Consider the following 18,829-nt stretch of genomic DNA (forward strand, 5'->3'; position numbering starts at 1 on the left):
GTGTGTGTGTGTGTGTGTGTGTGTGTGTGTGTGTGTGTGTGTGTGTGTGTTGTTTCTTGTTTCCACAGCTCGTGGTTGTTCGAATTATGTCTTACTGTGTAAAATTGTAGAAACTGTAACTTACAGTAGTTTAACACCATGAAGTGAGTCTTGTCTTATATGCTGGTGCTGGTTTGTGCAGTGCAGTAGTTAAAGATGTTATGTCATCATGTATACATGAGCATCTACAACCATTTGAACCAAAATAAAAAAAAAAAAAAACAGGTTGAAGTAAAAGAAGGCATTTGTATGTATAACTACTACTTTGCCTCTCAGATGCGCCTTGCGGCACAAAATGTTTACTAATGTGGAATGATTCATTGATTCTACCCAGAAGGCCATTAATCATTTAAATGGTTGTTCTCAGGAGCAGCTTAGGTTAATAACAAGATTTATATGGGAAATGCGAATTGGACTGATAAACATTATCACTGCTGGTCCTCTAACACCATGTGTCCACAGGTTTTTCTAATACAGTTGATAGAATATCTCTCCTGTAGTGTGACCAGTCAAAGTATGTGTTGACCAGTAAACTGTAAAGTTAATGTCGAGCCAGGGTCATTTAATCTGCCCGACGTGAATCATGTATCAATAAATTTTTTTGACTTTTGACTGACAGCATTTTTTTTTTATTTTTTAGCACACAAAAAATGATGCACACATATAGAACAGTATAGTCATATGCCTGAAAAAGTTCCTACAATCAAGTGATTATATCAAGTCATTCATTATAGAACCGTATATTACCACCAATAAACAATAAATAATGTTTCATGTCTGAATAATGATCAGTCAAATAATGATGATAATAAGAAATAATGATCGAATGGTCATTATCAGCAAAATCATTGGGGAATAAAATAAATATGAAGGAGCAGTAAAATTATGATTTGACATTTAAAAACATTTCCTCACAACACTTTTGCCCCCTGAAATTTGTTAGTCACATTTATTTATGTTTGTTTAATGACCGTGGATGTGTATATATAAGCTTATAATTGCAACAGGTGTCAGAAAAGCCAGTAGAGGACCTCATCTATCCCCAAACCCACCGAGAGAACCAGAGCAGATGCTGCCAAGTCACAGTAGCTGCCTGACCCTTCCCCTGGTTAGCTACCCTCTCCCTGGGCTGAAGTGTGTCATCGGGTGCCCCTGGCTGAGGCTGGAGCTGTCAAGGGTCGGCTGGGGGCTGGTGAGTGATCCTCCCTCACAGGGGTAGCGAGGTTTTTCGAGGACGGCAGTCACCACTGGTATAGGCTGCTTGTCCCACTCTCCCTGGAGAAACGAAATAATGTTTGTGACATTTAACCAGTCCTAGAATGAAAAATATGGTGCTGCTCTTGATATTTAGACCGCAGCTTTTTTGGTCCATTGTTGTAGAGTTAGACTAGAATAGAAGGAACACAGCTTCAAGAATCTGAAGGCTACTCTCTTCCATTTTCACCAGGTCCCGTTTGTCAACTACAGCAGTTTTTCAGTGTTCAGTTCATTTGATCACTACATTACAACCTTCTTTAGATTGGGTAGTTTTATTTATATTTCATGAATCATCTATTGTAATGAGTCGTAACATCATTTTTTATTGCATGACCTATGAAATGTTTTGCATGTTTATTTTCTCAAAAAAAGTTAATTTATATCAACAAAGAAGTCTTATTTTTATGCTCTATTTGTTATTATGTATTCTTTAAATGTCATGTATCTGTCTTGCTCACCCTCTGCTTACCTGAGCAGATGGTAGGTTCCAGTTAAATGCTGTGAGGCTGTTGTGTTGGTTGAACTTCACAAACTTTTACAAAAACATACATAGCTTCTTGTTTGTTTGTTTTTTTTTGTTTTGTTCACCGTTTTTGCATGAGCGCCTCCAGTTGCCACGTTCTTCATCGTCCCTTACAAACTTCGCCTTACAGCAACCACTGACCTTTATGTGGAGTACTGGTGCTACAAAAACTGAAACTGTGAGAGCCTCACCACCAGCCAAACTGCTACTTTGAGTTTATTTCACGCATGATGGATTCCCCCAAAATATCTTGAAAACAGCTGTCTTTAAAATGCCTTCCAGTGGTGGCACCATTAACAGAAGGCACGTCGGCTTATGAAAAGCCTGCCCACTGTGTTTGAGCTTAAAGGGCCTGAAATCCTTTTTTCCCACCTTCTTAATAAAAGTGACGAGATCCCACATTAACACAATGATTTCCACCATAATAAAAAATATAATTTAATATAATATAATGTTTTTTTTTAGTCTATTCTGTGCCTTTTTCACTAGTTTGGTTTTGAGGAATATTCAGTGTAGAAGTGAAATACTTGAAATCATGTTTTCAGAGTCTTTAAAATAATACATTTCATTTCCACACAGTTTGCCTTACGTTTTAGGTTATAGTCCTTTAAAACATTACACACACATGTATAGACATTAAGTTTTCAACTAACTAACTTCTAACTTGGTGTGATTTAGCCTTCACAAATGAGATCAAGAAGAAAGTTGTAATTAAAGCTTCATCACAGTTTTAAATGGAGCATCTTTTGTGTGTCTGTGTGTGTGTTAGATGTTTGACTTTTCAGTCTTTTGTATTGTGTCTTTCATAGAGGATGAGTGTGTGAGGGACTGGGAACTTACAGGAAAGAGGCGTGCAGTCGACTGGTTGCAGTGCATGGAGATCGGGGCTGTGTTGTAAAGGGAGTCCAGCACTTCTACAGCAAACGCGTCCCACTCTAGCTGAGCATACTGCTCCGTCACACCGACCTCACCACACACACACTGGTCATTTCCATGAAATCTGGAGAGGAGGAGGGAGAGGTTGAAGGAAAATCGATAAAAGAGCGAGAGTGAGATCGAGGAAGGAGGAAGAGATTGAGGAAGAAAGTAGTGAGGAGAACAGTTTCACTTTAAAAGCGCAAAGCATCTTGCTCGTGAGATTAAAAGAAGTAATCGCCACTCTCGTCCCTGTGAGTGAGTGATGGATGAGGGAGGGATGAATGCAGAAAACAAAATTGCTTAGTCACATAGGAGATGGAGAGGACGATGCTAAATGAACAAGAGTGGAAGAAGGACGTGAGGAACAAGCAAATGATTTTTTGTATGCAAGGTTTCTGTGTGTGTGCTACCTGTTAATAAAGTTGAAGTACTTCTGAAGGTATCCGGGGTCAACGTGGGTTTTGCACAACTCCAGCTGAGTGCGAGGGTAGTAGTGAACGTAGTTGACACACATTTCCTCCATGATGCCAAAACCTCCCTGAGGAGACGGAGGAGATTTGAAGGGAGATGGTATTAGAGGGAGAGAGATGGAAGGGTTGTGACAATGAAGGAAGTGTGGTGAGTTTAAAGATGGAGGGAGAAAAGACATTAAAGAAAGCCAAACAAGGTTATTCTATTGTTGTTAGCAGCACTCAAGGTGAACTAAAATGAAAAAGAAGTTGTCTGTCGACGGCGTGCAGCTCACCACTGTAGGCTTGCTCCTATCTTCTGTGTTATAAGTGCACTTTGTTATGAGGACGTCGCCCTGCAGGATCAAACACACAAACACCAGCAGACCACCATATTTTTCTCTTTAGCAGAGAGCTCTTAAGGTCACTGAGACAGAAAATTAATTATTTAAGAGAGCTAGTGGCCAGTTTTCCGTTGAGCAGAATGTTGCTTCGTGAACCTCAGCTGCTGTGGTTTTGTCTCTTCTGTCTCCGGGGAGTTTCCTATCACAGCACTGATTTTAAAGCCTGTTCCTATTTCCACTCCATTTAAGCACCTTATACAGCAGAAGCATATTCTAATTCAATACTTTAAATGCAAAGGGTGGATGGGGGTGGATTACATCTGGGACACTACCATTCAGGAGTACTCGGCTGAGCTTAGTGGATAGTAAAATTCTCTTTTTTGTCTGAATGTAAAATCTGCACTGTGGAAAACTAAACTGTGGATTAGTCTCTGCTTTTGATCCTTTCAAATAGGCACCATCAACAATTTTTATACTTACAGGTAGAACATTCACCATGTTCCGTAGAACTCGGATCGTCTGTTAGATAGAGGACAGAAATAAATGTAGGATATTAAAGGTGAAATTCACCAAACATTTATGTTTTGCAATTCCTGTGTTCGTCTATATGTACAGTATGTCGTTTTTGGATATGAAAACACTAAATGTGATTAAAAACGACTCTTAGTCATTAGTTGTTTTCAATTCATGTCCCTCTCCAGCATTTTAATTGTGAACACATTGGGCCTTTTGTGTGTAGTAGGTTAATTTCAAATGCAGTGAGATAAAACACCAGTTGCTGTTGATGCTTTCCCCCGGAGCAGCTTTCGTTTGCTGTGTGTAAAAAGCTGCATTAGCTTTGCTGAGAAAGTCTTCGGGTGCCTTAATGAGGCTGCAGGGTTCGATACAACACCACCACACAGGTACGTTCAGATTAGTCTGACATGAACAGCAGCTGGAGATTTTCAGTCTCACAGATGTCCTTGACTGCTGTGTGTGTGTGTGTGTGTGTGTGTGTGTGTGTGTGTGTATACCTGCCTCAGGATAGTGCATATAAATACAATAGAATAAATACAACAGATGTCAGCTGCTGTCCCTCAACAATGTTAATGTTGCTGTTTGTCAGTTTTGATGTTGCGTTCACTGTCATGTTATTTTAAATCTGTCACCTACAGTGGATGGAAAATATACTGTGCCAGACCTGATGAGGCACAAATTCATGACTCATTAATCTGTGACTGCTGTGTCATAGAAGACTTCATTTTTCTATCACAGCCAGGCCATTTAGCAAGTTGAGCTGTGAAGGTGTTCAATCAAAAGTAATAAAAGTAGCGTATGCTGTGTATTTTTAGTATCCACACTAATAAAGATGTGATAGTCAAGTGTTTTTCGTATCATCAATAAACCTCCAGGAAAGATCATCAATCCTAAGTATTGTCTGTATCTGTAGCATAGAGCTCTGTTGTTTTTCACTGTTCCTCTGTGTGACTCTATATCAACAGGGCCACTGTGGAATTAGATTATTTTAATACCACACACATCATCCGGCTTTTGTACAAATCTACCAGAGCACCAGGTGTTTAAATCCACTAGTGGAATAGTCTGCAGCACATGCTGTTTGCAGGGGATTGTACTGCTACTTTTCCTGTTTGGTTAATGTTTAAGAGAATTACTGAGCTTTAGTTAAAAAATAAAATCAGACATTCGTGAGCTGTTTTTAAACAATGTACTGGCAGCAAAAAGTGGCAATAAGTCAATTATAGTGACTGCTTGTAGTCCTAAGAAGACTGTTGTCTTCAATTTGCATCTAATTAGTCATTTAGGCATTTGGAACCTAATGAGAAAAAAACATCGTGATTACCACACTGAACAGAGAAAAAAGAAATTTAAAACAGAGTTGTCTCTGGAGATGTAGAACACACCAGTCAAAGCTTAAGATCAATGGGACCATAGGCCACAAGATGAAAACTGGCCCCAGAGTGAACAGAAGGAGTTTAAATGGTGGAAAAAGAACCATGCTGCCACTAACATAGCACCAAGAACCGACGAGAAGCAAACATCAGACCATGCTGAACTGTCCTGCTGCGAGTCTTGATCCTAATCCGACTGAACGTGTACAGAGGGAGCTGAAACTACCAAACCAACTAACAAGCCAGAGAAGCTCACTGTTTTTAACAACATCATTTTCATTTGTTGTATTATTTAAAATACTAAGTTGCTTTGAAGATGAAAGGTAACACGTCTGCTCGATTAAATATTGGATGGAGAACAGTGGATGCCAATCATTTTCATCAGTTTCAACTTATTTCAAGAAAATTGTGTTATCTGTTTGTTTTTCCAGCTTTTGGTGATGGAGTACTGTCACACACTGCATGTCACGGCTTTATTGTAATGAAAAGATTAATAAGGAGAAACATTAGCCACCAGCTTCAGTCATCTCTTAGTTTTTTTGTTGAGGATAATCTTTGTTCCAGTAGCACAGTGTGAAAAAAAAACTTTTATCTAATAAAAAAAACAAAGACACACATGCTGTTACCCACCTGGTAGTGTGTACTGAAGTGCTGGTCCTCCTGCACCACCTCCAGCTCTTTGCCTTGCCTCACCAAAACTGTCCTCACCCCACGCCCGGCCAGGTGGGTGTGCAGCTGGGATGCAAATATATAGATTCCTCCTGCAGGCAGAGCCTAGATACACATGAGGCAGGCAGACAGAGAAATTGACTTCTTTTTAAGGTTGCACCCGTTGCACACCTTCTGATATGTTGCACCCGGCTGACCTATTTTAACATTTGAACTGTAAAGTAATGCAGTAAGTAATGCAGCCTTTGTATACGTACAATCTCAGTACACTTGGAGGTGCAGTAGCCGCTGAGGTAGAAGGTGTGTTGTTTGGGAGGGATAGCCATGACAGGAGTATAAACGAGGCCCAGCTCCATGATCCCAGCATCGTACCTGCGAAGGCTGGGTGTGTAATGCAGCCGTATCCCTGATGCGTCACGCCGGCCTGCACGTCGAATATCATGGAATATTAAAATACAGAACAGCCGAAACATTTCAGTCTACACCAGACTACAACATACACAGTATGTGAATGAATAAATAATCAGTTTGTTTCAGGTGCGGTTCTTCGATAATGGTAAGAAGCTTGACAGGAGAATTACAAGAGAGATTGTTATAATTTCATATTATTTTCACTGGTGTATGAGGTGTCACACATTACTCTCCATCTGGTCCTGGTCAGTACACATGCTGCTGTACTTTGAATCATTTGGGCTTTATCTCCCTTAGGACAAAGTCAGCATTGTAGTTGTAAAGCCTATTAAGACAAAACAAACTCACTAGTGAAAAAATAACATCTGGCAACATGTCTAAGTTATTTAGAGGTGATAATTTATTCAGAAATGGGAATAAACGTCCAATCAAAGTGATCTGTTCTTGCATTTTAAACCTTCTAAACCTTTGCTCTCTCTTTCTCTCTCTCTCTCTCTCTCTCTCTGTGTTCAGCTGCAGAAAAGTCTGTAGGAAGAGATGAGATGATACACGTAACAGAAACTCTAATGCCAGGAAGATCTGTAGAGAAAACTAGTTATGCAAGACACGGCTTGATGAGATAAGAAAGAAAACCAAAGGCAGCTGTGACGTAGTCGGTAGTGACAAGATCAAAAGCTACAATTCTGTGATAACGTTCTTGAAGATTCTGCTGCTTGTGTGTGTGTGTGTGTGTGTGTGTGTGTGTGTGTGTGTGTGTGTGTGTGTGTGTGTGTGTGTGTTTACGGTATGTACCAGATATAAGGAGGGGGTTGTGGTAATGGACCTCCAGACGAAGGTACCTTGAGGATCTTGGTCCACCCATAGGCAGCCCTGCATCAGCCGGATAGTAGAAAGCCTACAAACACACACACACACACACACACACACACAATCAGGATACATTCATTCACGATTCCTTGTATTTATGCAGAGCCGCTTTGAAGCTGTCGCAAAGACTCCTCACATAGATGAGTTAGGGCTGATCAGTAAAAACATTTTTGATTTAATATTCTCACAATAAGCACAGCTTGTGGTTTGCTGTTCTTCTGTTTGACACAGTATTAGAGATAAGAGATGTTATGCATTTCAGAGTCAGGACGAATTCTTTAAACTGAGTTTGACTGTGTTTTAGTGAAAGTGGCGCTCTCCCAGAGCAAAGACACATTAAAATGTCTCCACTGTTTAAGACGGAGGCATCGGGTGGAGTAAAAGATCTCATTTAATTCAGCGCAGACAGGGTAATAAAATTCAGTTACAAATATACTGTGTGTACAGGAGCCACTAGGTATACAGCCTTCATATATGTGTTTCTTAAACTTCTACAAATGAGAAAGTTTGATTCCACACGTTTAATGGCAGGGTTCAGAAATCCACTTCAAGCCCGTCATTTTTGAGATGTGGTCCACTGTCAAAATGATAAAGCTGAAGAATCCCTATATATATATAACTAATATAATAAAAAGATAATAGTAATAATAGTTTAGATCCAGAAATAACGAGATGTCTGCTCACAAACCACCACAGAATTTAAAACTGTAACAGAACGGTGAATATTAAAACGTAGACGTTCAGTCTTTGCATCACTTGTGTTCCTTGTTGTGAATCGGCACACGTTTTGCAGGCGTAGGGTCGGGTCTACACAGAGATATTCTGTAATCTCATATGGATGCGCGCTCTGGGATGCTAGTTGGAAGTCAACCCTCCACACTGTTGTCAAGGAATTCATGTTTAATCTTGATTAATGTCTTTATCTATTTCAAATGGATGTCCACCTTACCCCACTGCTGCTGAGACACACAGTAATGGAGGTAGGCTTTTTTTTATACTATTTTATTTAATCTTCCTTTCATGTTGTAACAGTAACATCTTTTGAGATTTGCTTTCTCACCTACACACGCGTCTTTTTTCTCTGGCACTGGCCTCTCTCCCTCTGCATTCTGACAGCGTCATACATTATTGCTTCTCTCCCCGTCCAAACTTCCTCCATTCTTTTTTTTTTTCCCCTCCTCTTTCTCTCTTGTTTTGTGTTTTTGCACATTTTCCCTTCTGATGCGGTGCCGGGGAGAATGAAACAACGCTATTAAGAGGTGATGAAAGAGGCCTGAATATTTCCCACCTAATCTTGTCTTCACAGCTCACAGCTCACAGAAGGCATCCTGCTTGTTTTTGTTTGGCTGGCAGATAATCCAATCAGAGAGAGGCCAGGCTGGCTGTGATACAGTAGGGAGCAGAGCATGGAAATATGGTGACAGCCTCACCGCTCCCTGTCCTCTTTGCTTTATGTGACTAACAGGCTGCTTGCTTGGTCAGCCGGCTGGTAGGTAGCTGTAGTGCTGGGATGATTTAATGCCTGATAGATGAGATGACTGATTAGCTGGCTGACTAGTTCACATGAGGAAACAGGTGCACTTCTCCTAAATTGAATTTAAAAAATCCGAAAGGTGTTTACTCCCCAAAACAAGTAAAAAAAAAAAGGTGAAACTTCCATCAGAGGTTGCTCTGGAGGTTGTGTGCAACCAGAACAGGGAACCAAAACAATTAAAAAACCCCTTTTTCTGCCTCATCCACCTCTCCAGTAATTGAAACCTTCATATATGGATTTAATTTATTTGTGTGTTTGTGTATCTATGTAAACAAGTTTGTGAATATGTGCTTCCCACATAAGGGCTGGCTCTTGTATGTAGACTTGAGCTACATGTGGGATCATCCTTACAAGGTTTACTGCTCACAGTTCTAGGCTTGGTTATTACTCGCGTAGGAGTTTTTGTTTATGTCTCATAATAGACACAAGGACTGGAGCAAAATTAAGTTTTATCCCAACTCCCTCTTCCAATCAGACACCTGCTATGTGTATTAAAAACTTGACTATCTTTATTCTAGTATTCTACTGATGCCATTTGTGTGTGCTGTGTGGGTACTCCTGTATTTTGATAATTAGTTTGAGTGTTCTCTTTTGAATGAGGTAATTATTTTATACAACAGGAAACAGTGAATATAGTCAGAGAAGAGTCCTCGGTAGAAGATTTATGCTGGTGTCTCTTTCTCATCATACCTCAGCACCCATGGCCCATGCAGCTAGAACATGGCGGCAGAAGTCGAGCTTGCGTGGCTTCATGTTGTCATCACAGGAGCCGCTGTACTCTGGAACGTCATGCATATCCGGAGAACATTCGAACACCTCTATGTGATGCACAATGGCCTCGTTACCTGGAGTTATCACTGACTCGTACTGACAGCAACAGAGAGAGAATAGGAAACAAGTGAGCGGAGAAAGTTGTGTTATTTAATGTGTTTTTACAGCTAAAAGGCTCTGGCGGGTTTTTTTCTATACCTCTGTTATCATTTATCAAATGTTCAAAGTACTGGAGGAAAAATCTAACAGGTGGCATATATCGTCATACGTTTGACGAAAATGGAGATATGACGTGTTTGCTGTTATTGTACATCTTTGATTTATATGTATGTCCCTTTTTCCCCCCTAGAAGTCGGCACTTTCCTTTTTCTCTTTTGCAAACAAGGGTGCGCACAATCTCTAAAACACCCACTCCGCTGTGTGTAAATAAACTCTGTTTTAAGTGTTTCCATTTTTAAAAGCCTGTCGTACCATAACAATGTGGTTCTTGGGCATGTTTTCAGGCAGCTTCTGGATGAAGCACCAGTACGTGGTTTCTTGATTCGGTATGATGACATTTGGTGCCACAACATCCAACGTCTGCACATCTGGGGGCAGGGTGGGTGATGGTGTGTTGGGGCGCAGCATCAGCACTCTCTGTACGCCCATGTGGATCTGGGACAGATTCAGCTGCTCCAACGAGGCAAGTGGTTGATCTAAGAATCCGTAGATGACGTGCACAGTTCCCTCCTGACCAACCAACACAATCGGAAAAGAAGGAATGTTTATTAAAGCACAACATGAACACAGAGGATGTACATTTCTAATTAATAGTTTATTGTTTGGCCTTCTAAGGCAAACACAGAGAACTTTTTATTTTGTTGTCATAGCGATGTGCATTGATATTGTGTTCGCTTAGAGGTCTAAAGAGGTACCATGGCAACCATGATCATCATAATGAAAGCTTCAGCTGAAACTGTGCTGATCACACCAGCTTTTTGAAGATTTTATGTCCCCACCTGAAACCACGATCCTCTCCTTGATAATCCATCGTTCGCTTCTCTAAATGCATCAAATACGGCAATAAAATATCATAACACACAGACACATGCCCTCCCACACACACATGGGCACTCTCACGTACACACAGACATGAGGGTACCACGCACACTCACCATCTTTCCCACCTTCCTCGCATGCTATCTTCTTCTCACCACCTGTTAACTGTCAGGTTCAGTCAGTTCACGGCTGACAGACTTTTCCTTTTTTTTTTTTTGAGGCCATGTGTGACATACTGTATAGTATGAAAGTGTGTTTGACCTTTGCTCTACATGGACTTGGATAGAACGGTAGAGAAACATTATTTGCACAGCACCTTTCACATATACTTTAAAGTGCTTTACAGCTAATAATACAAATGAGATTTATATATAGAATGATCAATGCTAAAGTAATCTGAGTCAACTGGCTGCAGGATGCTGCAGTGTCAGTGCTTTTAGGAAGAGAATCACTTAATACCTTTTGCAAATGAATAAATAAATAACTAATGGCCCACATAAATTATATTTATAGTCACACTCTGACACTAACAGGCCTACATTCCCCTGAAACATAGGAACATGCACTGTGAAATTGACAGCTTCACACACCTCGATGAGGTAGTCTTCGGGATCACATGTGCTGAATGGTCTTTTGAAAAGCAGGTAGAAAGCATCAGGCTTCTGTTTGGCTTCAATTAACTCATAGTCTTGCTTGCTGTCTAACGACACGTGACCTTTGCTGTCGCTCCATGCATCCTGAAGAAGAGAACACATACACAGCAACTAAGTCGAATCTGAAATATTATAGAAACAAGGTAAATAATTTAGGAATGTTTTATTTCTAACAGAAAATAATCTTTGGTGCAACAGTTTTTGATTATCTTACAGGAGGTATGGAAGGTGTACAGTAGCTGGCTGCAGCAGAGCTGGTTTTGTCAAGTGAAAGTCATTATCTAACCATTACGGAATCATTTCAGGGCAGCTGTCTGTCCATTCAAACCACACAGGAGAGATCAGACACAACTTTTTTCAAATTATAACTAAATTGTGCAAGAAAATAAAGCAAAAATAACTAAAAACAACAAAAGCAAATATAATGTTACTATTGTCTGTTTTGAAATGAACACATTTTCACACATTTTTAGTGGACAAGTAACAGTGGTTTATTATACAGTTAACAGAAAGAATTACTGTAGCAGGTTGTGTTGTGAAACCTTTGCAGACCCTGTGTACAAGATTCTCCTTCTCTTCCAGGAGGCTTTGCAAAAGCTCAGTCTACCCGCTTCTGTTATGTTTCTCACATTCATATCTGTTCAGAATAGCACCTAGGATCGCTCTCTTTATTTCTGTCTCCCTCTCTTTCTCTCTTATATAACTGTTCTGCACAAACTGCAAATATTTTGAAGCCAGCAATTTTGAAAAATACATTCAGTACATAAATGTAAAAAATGTGGGCAGCATACAGTATGTGTTTCATGTAAAGAATACACCAGCCATGACCTCTGCAGAAAACAGACAGTCGCTCGGAGATTTGATCGGTGATTTGAAAAACATTGAGCTACAGCAAATTCTTGCTGAACTGTGGGGGATAGTAACACAAAGAGATAATTTCTTATTAAAAGCAGGGTAACTTTGGAAGATACCAACTTGATTTTTTACACGGACGTTTGAAGCACTTTAGAAAAGAGATTTCTTTGTGGAAGGTCCAGAAGAGTTCATACAATATAATGATTTCAGTAATCCCATGACATGTGAATTGCTTTTAGACTGTGAACATCCTGTCCTGTCCTTTAAAACCTGCACTACCTTATTATTTATGGTTTAGGTCATGAGCTGACATTTTTGCTTTCCAAAGACAAGTATGAGTACCCCTGCACTGAGAGAGTGCACTTTACTAAACAAAACAGCCAAAAAAGAGAGAGAAAAGATATATGTTTAGATGTTCGGTGAGACAAAAATCAAGCATTTGAGTCCCCACAGCCTGATTAGAATACATTGATTTTAAAGGAAGAGTCACTGAACTATTGAGCATAACTAAAATGTGCCTGGCTTTTTGAGAAGCAGCGTTTGCATGTGTGCAAGAGACAGCGGAGTGATAGAGAGAGAGAACTGCAGCTCAGCAGTGACCTTTTTTGTGCTAGTAATTTTGTCCTCCTCTGGGAAAAGAGACGGATGGAACAAAAGGAGAAACAGAGTTGGATAGCAGGGAGGAGGTCAATTTAACAAAAGATACTTTATGATGTGAGTGTTACATTATGATTGTTTGAAGTGAAGCGACAGGGATTTGGCACACTGGGATTTGAGTAACTAAAGGGGGGAAAAGCTGTTTTGGATGTAGGCACAATGTAAGAGGGCTACGATTCATTTGAAAATACATATTGCATTGTTTGTAATTCTCCTCCCCTAGGCACCTGTAGTTTTTATCACATAGTAATATTATATTGTAAAGTGTACTGTACTTTACCAAATGACTTTACCAACTTATAAATGAGATACAAGATATAAGGTGAAGGCAGAGTAAGAGTAAGGAGGTCTTGTCTAGGGACCCCTATTGAAACTAAGCTACTGCCAGGATGCGAATCCCGCATCTCCCGCATGGAGGGAGGTGAGTGATTTCTCCTTCTGTGGGTCATGTCTGTTCAATGGGCAAATCAAACTTTACAAATTGAGTTCATTCTTAGTTTTAAAAATTTACCTGCAGTGATTCACTCTGTTTATTATTTCTCAATATTTCAACATACAACTATTGCAATATTAAACGGCACACTGAGATGCAAAAAAAAAAAAGCATAATAAATGGGATTTTTATGTCAATATCAATTTTTTCACTTAACATCTTTCAGTAAATTTTCGAAAAAGAAATCTAGGTTGGATTTGTTGAGGCGGTTTGTGTGTGTAGCAAAATAAAAATGAGTCACATTAAGTCACATCTTAATAGGAACAGCATTCAATTTTGATATGCTAATATCTGCTAATGATTCCCAGAGGAACTTCAGCTATTAGTGCAGTTCGAGTGAGTTCCAATTAGCAGGGGCCGATAACATCCTTTGTGACTATGTGATCATAAAGCAAGTCGTCCGCCGGCTACTCGCGCAAAAACACCAATCTCACGCCCTGGGGACCACAGACAGATGAGGAACACTAAGAAAAAGGAAAACCTCTACTTCCTAAGGAATTGCATGTAATCCCTGTGCATTTATGAATTTAACAGAGAAATTGGAGGACATACTAAGACTTTTTCACACCTTGTGTTTAACATCTTTATCTTTTTAGACACAAGCCTTACGTTAATCTGACATTACACAACATTATAAGACAAATTATTTTCACTTTAGTCAACTGAATGATTAATTCTACAGATAACACTACATTACCCCGAAGTAGCTCTTAGTTCCAGAGTCCCACAGCACCACCAGGTCAGCATTGGTCAGCTCCCCACGGTCAGACATGCCGAGGACCACACCGTGTCTGAGCTCTGCGACCCTCAGCTGCATGTAAATCTCCTGGTTGTCGTAGCTGATGTTCCAGGCAAGTTGGAGCTCCTTTCGTGGGTCAAGAGGCACACGGAAAGGCATGGGCAGAGGCAGGTTAGGGCTGGACGGGGTTGATTTAAAGCTGGATACTTCGACAGCATTGCTTGGCGCCTGGTATGAAGCCACCAAGATGACCATCAGAGCAGCCAGTGCAGTGAAGTACATGATGGTGACGTCCTGAAGACGGAGGTTCTTACTGAAGATCCTCATGGCTCCAACGATGGACCTGTGGTGCAGTAACAGGCTTCAAGATTCTTTACCTCTTATGTTTTGTCTTTCAATCCTCCTCAGTCTCGTTTGCTAGCGTTAATTTGCAGTTCAATCCAAGTTTTGAGTACAGTTTTCGTCCTGTGCACCTCGAACAATACAGATCTGTGTGATCTGTAAATCACCCACAGGTGGTGTTTGCTTTGTCAGCTCTGCTCTGCTTTCTGGCCACAGTAGACTCCCTAGCAGCAGTCAGGTGAGGTTGTTTATTCGTTTCTACTCTCTCAGGCCCTCATTTCCTGAAAAGGTTGACTTACCTTTGAGTATAACTAACTTCACTTTTTGTTTCTCTGTTTTAAAGTCCTTGTGGGTATTGTCTTTTTCCTTTGAGAAACTGTTCTGTCTTTCTCTGTCCCACCTCCTTCACTGCTTTTTAAGAGACTCCTCCCTTTTTAGTTGTCTGTTTTTACCCAGCCTAATGGTATTACATTTGTTGAGGAAAATTGGATTGTATTCTTTAAGCCCTGGGGTCAACCATGATTCTGCACATCTGCCAGCCCCTAATTGATCCAAATTCAACCATGGACATTATCAGCAACAATCAGGTTCGACTAACTTAACTTTATTGCTCACTCCATCTCTGTCTTTTTTGCTTTGCTGTGCATGCATCATACGTTTCCTTGTGCATTTCCTGACAAAAAAAATCCAACCACCATACTTCACACCTGTTTTGTTTCTTTTGGGTATTTGATTCAAAGCCGCTTTGAGGGACAACAAGCACTAGTGGAAGCATAAACAAGGCATTAACACATTATGCCCTTTCCTTAAGCCAACGCCTGAGGCTGCTGAAGACCTAATCAAACTGTCAATTACTGGTTTCAAAAACAGGACACATTCAGGTTGGTTTAAAAGGTTAGTAAAGACCCTGTAGAAAAGTGTTTGTGTTTGTGTCTGTCTGTGTTGCATTTGAGGAAAACCAGGTTACAGTGGACTAATGTGGGACAGATACAGTGTTTAAAGAGAAATAAAATCATGCTCTTTGGCCCTTGTTCAATAAATATGAAGCTGGAGCCAGGAGTCTGCTATGCTTACTGTAGCTTACCATAAAACCATTATGTCTCAGGAAGTCACTGTATTTGTATATGTATGCTTCCCCAAGGGCATCAATAAAGTATGTCATTATTATTATTATTTGTGTGAGTTAGAGAAAGAAATAGAGAGAGAAGAAATAATCTGGCTGATACAGTAATTTGTTTCCCACTCTATGAAATATTTATCTCTAGTTTGTGCATTAGAAACATAACATGGCATCCTTTACAACAACTTTAGTTGAGTGAGCAGAACAAAAAGGCATGGACTGGTATTGTGTTGGTTAATGTAATAAAGACGAAAAGTCCCCGAAGCGAAAACAGAGATCTGTGTCCTTCTAATGTCTCTGGGCTTCATACAAGGCTCAATAATCGTTTCTCCCCCTCTATGTATGCTGTTGGATAATTGATTCTTTTTATCTTTTACACCATCACATTTCTCTTCACCAGTCTGTCTCTGTCACTCTGCTCTCTATCGCTGCGATCATCCACTCTCTCTCTCTCCTCTCACCCTCCCTTCCTGCCTTCTCATTTCTCTTACGTGGATACTCGTCTTTCTGCAGCTGCCTACTGATGTGTCAGCAAACACAAATGAGACGCCGTAAAGTCAGCTGTGATGCAGAGGTAAAAAAAAAAAAAAAAGAGGAAAGGAAGGGGCAGGGTGGGGGAAGGGTGGAGAAGAACAGATTTAGGGAGAGAGTGATGGTCCTTTGTGCAATTGTGTGTGTGTGTTTATGCAAAAAGCCCAGGGGTATATGTGACATTATCCTACCAAGAACAATCCAGATACTGGCCCCAAAACTCTCCCATCATGCATTGCTTTCAGTCTGGGACAAGTATATACATGAAAACACAAGAACACACAATATAATTAATGTAATTATTGATCCATTGCTTATGGTAACTGTTATTTTATGCCTTTAGGGTCTGATTATACTATAATATAATAATGCCATGTGTACCATGCATGTATTCTTCTTTTACAGACGCTGCATCAGAGATACATTGAACTGATTTGGCTCAATTATATTTTTTCTTATTCTCTTCGTTAGGATTACAATTATTGTCATTGTACCATATATTGACCCATTATTTAAAAAGGAGTGGGACAAAATAATATCATAATTTAGAATTGATTAATAAACACCAAAAACAATCATTAGTCAATAAAAGTCAATAAAACGTCTTTAGCAAGCTTCACAAACTGCATGGCTGGTTTAAAGTGCAAGCTAAAATGTCCTGTTTGACCTTTATTGAATACACCACCCACACCTTCTTACCTCTGTACACTGTGTATTTAGGCAGGCACAATGGGCAACCCTGGTCCTCAAGGGCCAACGTCCTGTTTCTTCCACTATCTACCAGTGTGTTTTTGACTGACTGAACACACCTGATGCAGGTAATAAGCAGTGGGTAGGGAGAGAATAGATGGAAAACACTGGGGGAACATCGTTACCTAACTCTGTTAAACACTGTGAGTAAGCAAGTAAGATGACCGCTTCATCATGACCAACCAGTATTCCTGCAGAAGTTTAGTTTGCATAAAAAAGTAAACACAAAGAACACGAATTCTCAAAATACTGCCAGAGACAGATAACACATCTGATCTAGTTATTCAGAATAGTACACGACAGAGCCTTCCAGAAAATGCATATTTCCAGTATTTTTATCATTTATTTATTTTGGGGCACTTCTTCTGCACTGTGGCACCCGACCAGAGAACAAATATTAGTCACCATGGGCCAGTGTGCATACAATTTAGTTTTGTTTAGAGCAAAAGAGAACCAAAGCTGTGATTATGTGATAAGCTGACTCTTAGCTACTCTGACACATCTGACTCTGCTCACATGTAAATATGCACACACAGTGAAAAGAGGAGAGAGGAATCCAACCATCTCATTCTCTCTGAATATAAATATTTCAAGACTGCACACTTTAAAAGTGCACTAATCTCCACTTGCGTGAGTTTGAATAATGAATGCAATAAAAAGTCACACTGCTACTACTAACATTGCCTCCAACGGTCCCTTGTCTGATCTGAATGAGAGAGATGAGCACTTGTAGCGGTGGATTAGGTAATTAGAGGAGTTGATGAGCGAAGTGTTTGTAGAGAAAGAGGAGAAAAGAAGTGCAATTGTTCAAATTCTGGGGCTAATGACGAGGGAAATATTATGGCAAAAAAAGAGAAACATCACCGAGGGTAAAAATGGGAAACAATCTTTCACATGATGGATTCTCAAAATCTCCTGTAGTAAGAAGGTAGAGCTGCAGAGACATGGTGAAAAGACATGCGGAAGGCACAACAAGTGAAAAATGATCTTTCCAGGGGATTTAATCATTCTGTTTCTTACAGAGGGACAGTTTGTTTTCTCCAAACAAGAGCAGGTGTACATTTTCAATTATCTTGGAGTTGGCTGTTGCATACAGAAGTAGCTTGACTGACTTATTGAGTTGTAGTGGGAAGTTTGGTGAATCTCCTTGGGGGCATAGGGAACAACACTACGACTGGTTAAAAGGTTTATTTTAAGAGGCTCAGGTGGGGAAAGAGGGAGAAGGAAGAACAGAAAACAGAAAACAAAAACTGAGGCGTGAGTCTGGAGCTGGATGGCGAAGGATTCTGGGAAACGTAGTCAATCAGATAAGTACAAACCGGGGAGGTGAGGATTCTGGGAGTCATAAAGGCAGTCCAAACACCACAATTCAAAAACGTGGTCCAAAAACAGGCAGCAGGTCAAGTGATCAAAAGGTAAGCCACTAAATAAGGTGTAGTCAGGCAACAGGAGATCAACAGGTAACAGAGGTAAAAGCCAGCCAGAGAGTGGCTTCAGTGTAGAAGTGGCACAATGTGACAGGTGAACAGGTGTCGACTGAAGGGCTGCTTAAGTAGGAGATCTAGAGCTCAGGTGAGGCTGATCATGTAATTACTGGATGGAGAGGAGAGTGGAGAATATGGTCAGACAGGAAGTGACTGGGGAACAGAGTGGCAGGAGTGTGGCCAGGGAAGTATGGGTGATGCTGTGAGAGGAGAAACTCTCATGATGTGATTTGATGCAATGTACGTTGTGTGCATTTTACATAAAGAATTGTTCTTGCAACACCTACTAAAGCTCAGCAGCTGTGCGTGTCTTCAGTGCCCCTCCAAAGGTTAGTCGACTCATCCAGCGTGGTGTCAGTTTTGACATTTCCCCTTCTCTCCTTTTCCTCCTGCACTCACAGCCAATCTGAGCCTGTGACTAAAGCGCCATCTCCCAGGCTGCATTTACTCGCCGGCTCTGCAGGCACTAAGAGCCACCTCTGGATTCAAGGCGCAT

At 40.4% G+C, this 18,829-nt stretch overlaps 1 protein-coding gene across 1 annotated transcript; it reads right to left on the bottom strand.

Moving 5' to 3' along the window:
- Positions 1–42: 42 nt before the first annotated feature.
- dbh (dopamine beta-hydroxylase (dopamine beta-monooxygenase)) lies at positions 43–14,810 on the bottom strand. Its single transcript, XM_026339937.1, has 12 exons — positions 14,065–14,810; positions 11,300–11,446; positions 10,143–10,400; positions 9,591–9,767; positions 7,292–7,394; positions 6,346–6,512; positions 6,050–6,193; positions 4,011–4,049; positions 3,483–3,542; positions 3,148–3,275; positions 2,660–2,819; positions 43–1,314 (listed from the first exon to the last, which is right to left on the bottom strand). Exons 1-12 carry the CDS (start codon positions 14,431–14,433, stop codon positions 1,153–1,155), a joined length of 1,914 nt encoding a protein of 637 aa, XP_026195722.1. The 5' UTR covers positions 14,434–14,810; the 3' UTR covers positions 43–1,152.
- Between the last annotated feature and the right edge of the window lie 4,019 nt (positions 14,811–18,829).

The sequence above is a fragment of the Anabas testudineus genome, chromosome 22 (genome assembly GCF_900324465.2).
Source record: "Anabas testudineus chromosome 22, fAnaTes1.2, whole genome shotgun sequence".
Classification (NCBI taxonomy): Eukaryota; Metazoa; Chordata; class Actinopteri; order Anabantiformes; family Anabantidae; genus Anabas; species Anabas testudineus.